The sequence below is a fragment of the Sesamum indicum genome, linkage group LG8 (genome assembly GCF_000512975.1).
Source record: "Sesamum indicum cultivar Zhongzhi No. 13 linkage group LG8, S_indicum_v1.0, whole genome shotgun sequence".
Classification (NCBI taxonomy): domain Eukaryota; kingdom Viridiplantae; phylum Streptophyta; class Magnoliopsida; order Lamiales; family Pedaliaceae; genus Sesamum; species Sesamum indicum.
The window spans coordinates 9,018,410-9,024,022 of NC_026152.1; the positions used below are offsets into that span (position 1 = coordinate 9,018,410).

Below are 5,613 nucleotides of genomic sequence, written 5' to 3' on the forward strand. Positions count from 1 at the left end.
GCCATGACTACCGCCAACTTTCCAATCAGGTGGTTGTATTCAGCTACCACTTTCATGTTTTCGCTCACTGTTCAACGGGTCAAAGAGGTAATCCTTACGACTTCCAGACATGTCCCCCCAAATGCTCTCGGGCTAGGGTTCCAAAAAGTTCAATTCAGTTGCGAGATTTGAGGTCGTTTTCGTCGGATAACCCATTGTGCAGGTAAAAGGATGCATCTTTTTGAAGTTATTCTTAGTAATTTTGTTGTTTGTTGGTGTGAAGTTTCAATTCACTGGCCCAAGATTCTTGTTTCTGATGCGATTGCATGTTTGCTTTGATTTTGAGTTTGTTGACTGGTTTCGCGATCTTGGGAATTCTGTCTTCTTTTAGATTTGTGTAATTAAATTTGCGGACTTCCTTCGCTTCTTTTTCCTGATTTATTGTGAAAGCATATACTTTGAAATTCTGGAATAGAATAATCCAGCTTTGAGTGGTAATTACTAGTGCTTAATTAAACTTGGTAATAATAGATGGTTGATGTTTATAATCCTGTTAATGTTTTTGCTATGTGAATGATGATCTCCCTCTCTTTGGTGGTTCAGTTGTAATAGGCCTTTGACTTTGACTTTTTAAATTCCCGTCCAAACGCCGGGGATGGGTGGTTGGTTGGCGGAGGTTATCTTTCTTCAAATTCTATTATGATGCTAAATTTGTAATTGATTTTTCACAAGCCTGCATTACATGCATGATTTTTTCTTATTTCTAGTGATTTAGTGCAAGCACTTGTTCATACTCTTCTCCGATCTTTTGGTAGTGCAAGTTGTAATATTGGAAAACACTTCGAGACCCTAGGGAATTTAAGTCCTGGGACAATAACAACCCTTCATGCATGTGCATCCCACACATATAAAAGCGGGTAAAAGTTGAGAGTTGAAGTCCCAGGACTCACTAAGAATAACAGCTATGATCTTGTTACTTTTTCACTTGTTGCGCTGTTTTCTTCATTTTTTCTATTTAAATGCATGCTTTCCAGTTTCAGTAGACTATTGTAACTTCTTGAATGCAACTGTTTGCTCAAGCAGAAATTTTCAGATTTCTGTTTCAGATAGAATGACCAAGGGCAATTATATCTTCACCTAGAGCAGATAGGTTAACAATTACATTTTTTTGTTCCCCCCAGATCACTGAGGGCATTATTGGATGGGAACGTCCTCTGGATCTCATTTCAATAATCAATCCTCGATGCTGCCTCCTCGTCAACAAACATGGCCTGGATGTGGGGGACTGCAAACCTCCATCTCGTTAGTGTCACCAGATGCCTCTGGATCTCCAAATCTTCAGGAGCGCAGCTCAAATTCCGATCAGGTGCGTGAATCCCCATCAGAAAGTGCCAGTTCACGAGAAACCTGGCCCACCGCAGATGCTTCTTTAGGCAAGCAAAAAGAAAGAGAGAATGGTTTTGCTGAGCATTCTGTTGTTTGGCACATTTCAAGTTCAGATAAGATGTCTCTTCGAGATGTGGCCAGAGAACGAGTGGAGATTATAGCAGAAAGAATGCAAAATCTCCCAGACGATTATCTAGACAAGTTTAAAAATGAACTTCGATCTTTTCTCGAAGGGTTAGGTGATTCTCAGCAAAGAGAAGAATTCCTATTTCTACAGAAGCTGGTACAAAGTCGGGGTGACTTGACAGAGAAAACACTGGTTATGGCACATAGGGTTCAGCTAGAAATTCTAGTTTCTATAAAAACTGGAATTCAGGCATTTTTGCATCCAAGTGTCAGCCTCTCTCAAGCTTCGCTCATTGACATTTTCTTGTACAAGAGGTGCAGGAATATAGCATGTGGAAGTGCATTGCCAGCGGACGACTGTACATGTGAGTTGTGCTCGAAGAGAAATGGTTTCTGCAACCTCTGCATGTGTTTGATCTGCAACAAGTTTGATTTTGAGGTTAACACGTGCCGCTGGATTGGGTGTGATTTTTGTTCTCACTGGACTCACACGGATTGTGCTATACGAAATGGGCAGATTGGCATGGCCCCTTGTGTTAAAAATGGGTCGAGCTCCACGGAGATGCTATTTAGGTGTCGAGCCTGCAGTAGGACTTCTGAGTTAGTAGGGTGGGTAAAAGATGTCTTCCAGCACTGTGTGCGAAGCTGGGATAGAAATTCTTTGACTAGAGAACTTGATTTTGTTAGTAGAATTTTCCGTGGAAGTGAGGATCCAAGAGGCCGGAAATTATTCTGGAAGTGTGAGGAGCTTATTGAAAAATTGAAAAGTGGCCTTGCGGAACCTACGGCTTGTAAAGCAATATTAATGTTCTTTCAAGGTAAGCTTGGTGCCACATTTTTTCCTTTAGGTGTTTTGTGTCTTTTGTTGAGTAATGTGGCCTAAATGCTCTCAAGCTATATATGAAGTATCTTGGGAGATGCATTCTTGCATAATTTTTGTGGAACTTTGTCTTTGTTTTGAAGCTTATGTTGCCATATTGCTGAACTCCCTTCCAGGACCTCGATTGGGAAATTTGTTTATGCCTGTTAGTTTTGTGGTATTAACTAAGTTTATTCATTTTCAACTTTCCAAAATTCTTGGAGCACTTCTTTGTGCTCTGATAATTTCAAAGAAATTGAGGATTTCTGTTTACCTTTTAGAGATACTTGCCATAATTTTCTGCTTGAAATTCCATTTGTGCCCTTCTCTCATTCTGTGATGGTTGAAATGACTTCTTGTTTCAGAGCTTGAAGTAGACCCCTTAAAGAATCAAGAGAGTGAGGAAGCTGGCAGGACGATATCCCCACAGGAGGCATTTAATAGTATAGCTGATGTAGTTCAGGAAGCTGTGAGAAAGATGGAAATGGTCACAGAGGAGAAGATGAGGATGGTGAAAAAAGCCCGTGTGGCTGTGGAGGCTTGTGAGCAAGAGCTCAAGGATAAAGCTAGGGAAGTTGCTGCACTAAAGATGGAAAGGCAGAGAAAGAAGATACAAATTGATGAGCTTGAAAGTATTGTAAGACTTAAACAGGCCGAGGCCAACATGTTTGAGCTGAGGGCCAATGAAGCTCGACGAGAAGCTGAGAGGCTGCAAAGAATTGCACTTGCCAAGACCAAGAAGTCAGAAGAGGACTATGCTAGTCGGTATCTCAAGCAAAGATTGGATGAAGCAGAAGCTGAGAAGCAGTTTTTGTTTGAAAAAATTAAGCTTCAGGAAAGTTTGAGGCCAACACAAAGCAGTGCAGGAACAAGTGACCCTTCTGACATGATGTACATCAAAATCCAGGACTTGCTCAAGAACATGTATACCGCACCATCAAACACAGCAGCTCAATCCAGCGACCTTCATTCTCTGGATGCTATTCCTTGAGTCTGTCAGTCTGTGTATTAGTTCTCGAAATATCTGACTTGGCATGAGACTTTCACTTCACGGATTGAATCATTGCTGTTAACGCTCTTGTACTAATTCCTTGTAGCATAGGAAAAATAGATAATTCCATCCTTGGTATGTTTGTAAAGCCACTTGGTCTGTTTATAGTCCTTGTTTCCCGTTTTGCAGCAAGCTTTAGCAATTAGTATACTCGTGCGTCGTCATGTAAAATTTCTACAAGTTTTCTTGATTTATGAACTGTCTGTGATATGTAAAATTTCTACAAGTTTTCTTGATTTATGAACTGTCTGTGATACTTCGTCGGACCGCTTTCGTTAATAAAGTTGATACTACATATTGTGTGTTTGCAATTACCCTCCGACAAGATAAGAATTTTTTGTGCTGTGAAAATCCAGGTGTAATGGGATCTTGTCAATATGAAAGTGTGCTTCATGATTCAGAGCTGATTATCTGGACAACATTTGGAGGAGGAAATTACGTTGTGTTTGCCGAGCTGTGGTTGAAATTACTGATCATTGAAGCAGCGTATTTTGCTTTTGCTATTTGTAGGCAGTGTTACAACCAGGGTCAACCATGATAATCAACTTGTTCACATCATTGTGTATCTTTCTTCTTAGTTCATAATTTTGTTAAATATAATACTATCCATTACAGAGGTCAATTAAGTCTTACAGCTAAGCAATAATACTGTGTTTTTGTCTGGTATCTGCAAGACATTGTTGTCAAGAAAAGTGAACAATCCCATTAAACACCATGGCTTTATGGTTCTTTATTCCCATTATATGGCTCACGACATCTGTATTCAGCATGCAGCAAGGACAAGCTTGGGATTTCAAAGTAGATCACATCTCAAGTCATCGTCCTAAGATCTGGAACATCTACTAAGATTTACATCTGCAGTTCGATTTTTAAAGCTTTTCATATTAACTTCACTCGATATACAAATAGTGTTTGCAGTCTGCTTATGGCCCAAACAATACCAAGTTCCAGGTCCTGCAAAAGCTTCAAGAACAGATCAATGTCAATAGTTTTGGCGAAGATTCTACTTGCCTTGATCTTCCTTCTGTCAATATCCAAGGGTTCTGGTAACATTCTTATTGCATCATAAAATTTATGGTTGCTTAATCACCTATGTTCTTGTCTGAAAACTTATCTAGATTTATGTGTATTTAACATCATTCATTACTTTCTAATAAAGCTTAGATCCATTCCAGGATTCAGAATACAGATCCCTTTCCAGAGTGTCGAAAAACTATACTGTCTTTCCCAATAATTCTCTTGTGATGTTTCCTGATGTTAGATGGACAGTTTGAGGATTACTGTATAGCAGATGAGCAAGCTTCAGAATATGACCTTCTGGGTGCTATGAACTGGGCGTGCAGCAACGGTGCAAACTGCACCGCAATCCAAGAAAGCCAGCCATGCTACCTCCCCAACACGCCAAAGGACCATGCCTCTTATGCGTTCAATAGCTACTATCAGAATATGAAACACCAAGGAGGTGGATGCTACTTCACTGCCACTGCAGTTTTAACCGGTGCTGATCCAAGTAAGAAAACCTCAGGAAATACTCTCAATTCATGTTCGCAAAATAGCAAGATAATTTAGTGTATAAACATTTCAAAGCTAGATCTGGTAATTGGAAACCGGTAAAAGAGAAATTAAAAGGTGAATCTTGAGAGAAGACAAATATGCGTATTGGAACCTTGGCCTAAACAGCTTGTGTAATGCACGTTTCAATGACTACAACTTACTGCATTTCTAGTCAATCAGAAGTGAAGTTATTGTGGTGAAAAATCTGAAAATGTGCTATTTTCCCGATTGCAGGCCATGACTCATGCAAATTTGAATATATTCCTTGAGGGGTTATCTCTTAAAAGAGGCCGCTTCATCTGTCAGATTTTATGGTAACAGGAGTCTGAAGTTTATGGATTTTGAATTTGAGTTGTACTTTCAGCTTAAGAGCTCTCCAATTTGTATTCCCCCCTGATGTAAGAAAAGAAAAATTTTCTGATGAATTGCTAGTATGTACCTTGAATGGAGCATTTGATATGCAGCCTGTAAGGTAAAAACTAAAGTGCAAAAATGATGATAAATAAAGAAAAACAACATATTAAATCTCTTTTGTATACAAATTGACTACTGCTGGTGAATGGATAAAAGAAAGAAGAAGATGATAAGAGATAAAGATAAGAAAACTTTACCATATCACCTTGTAAAAAGTGGTGACCATCTTCTTACAGGACCATGA

General features: G+C 39.4%; 2 protein-coding genes across 2 annotated transcripts; both read left to right on the forward strand.

The window, feature by feature from the left end:
- On the forward strand, positions 50-3,641 carry LOC105168037 (OBERON-like protein). Its single transcript, XM_011087950.2, has 3 exons — positions 50-202; positions 1,161-2,309; positions 2,716-3,641. The coding sequence occupies exons 2-3, from the start codon at positions 1,181-1,183 to the stop codon at positions 3,339-3,341; spliced, it is 1,755 nt and encodes a 584-aa protein (XP_011086252.1). The 5' UTR covers positions 50-202; positions 1,161-1,180; the 3' UTR covers positions 3,342-3,641.
- LOC105168038 (glucan endo-1,3-beta-glucosidase 4) lies at positions 4,129-5,476 on the forward strand. The gene is made up of 3 exons (XM_011087952.2): positions 4,129-4,447; positions 4,663-4,911; positions 5,190-5,476. Exons 1-3 carry the CDS (start codon positions 4,327-4,329, stop codon positions 5,222-5,224), a joined length of 405 nt encoding a protein of 134 aa, XP_011086254.1. The 5' UTR covers positions 4,129-4,326; the 3' UTR covers positions 5,225-5,476.

What these genes read in the sequence shown, in the direction of transcription:
- LOC105168038 (XM_011087952.2), top strand. Translation starts at nt 4,327, where the DNA reads ATGGCCCAAACAATACCAAGTTCCAGGTCCTGCAAAAGCTTCAAGAAC. An exon ending in GTCAATATCCAAGGGTTCTG is followed by an intron (nt 4,448 to 4,662) that starts GTAACATTCTTA and finishes TCCTGATGTTAG; the next exon opens with ATGGACAGTTTGAGGATTAC. An exon ending in TTTAACCGGTGCTGATCCAA is followed by an intron (nt 4,912 to 5,189) that starts GTAAGAAAACCT and finishes TCCCGATTGCAG; the next exon opens with GCCATGACTCATGCAAATTT.
- LOC105168037 (XM_011087950.2), top strand. Translation starts at nt 1,181, where the DNA reads ATGGGAACGTCCTCTGGATCTCATTTCAATAATCAATCCTCGATGCTG. An exon ending in AATATTAATGTTCTTTCAAG is followed by an intron (nt 2,310 to 2,715) that starts GTAAGCTTGGTG and finishes TTCTTGTTTCAG; the next exon opens with AGCTTGAAGTAGACCCCTTA.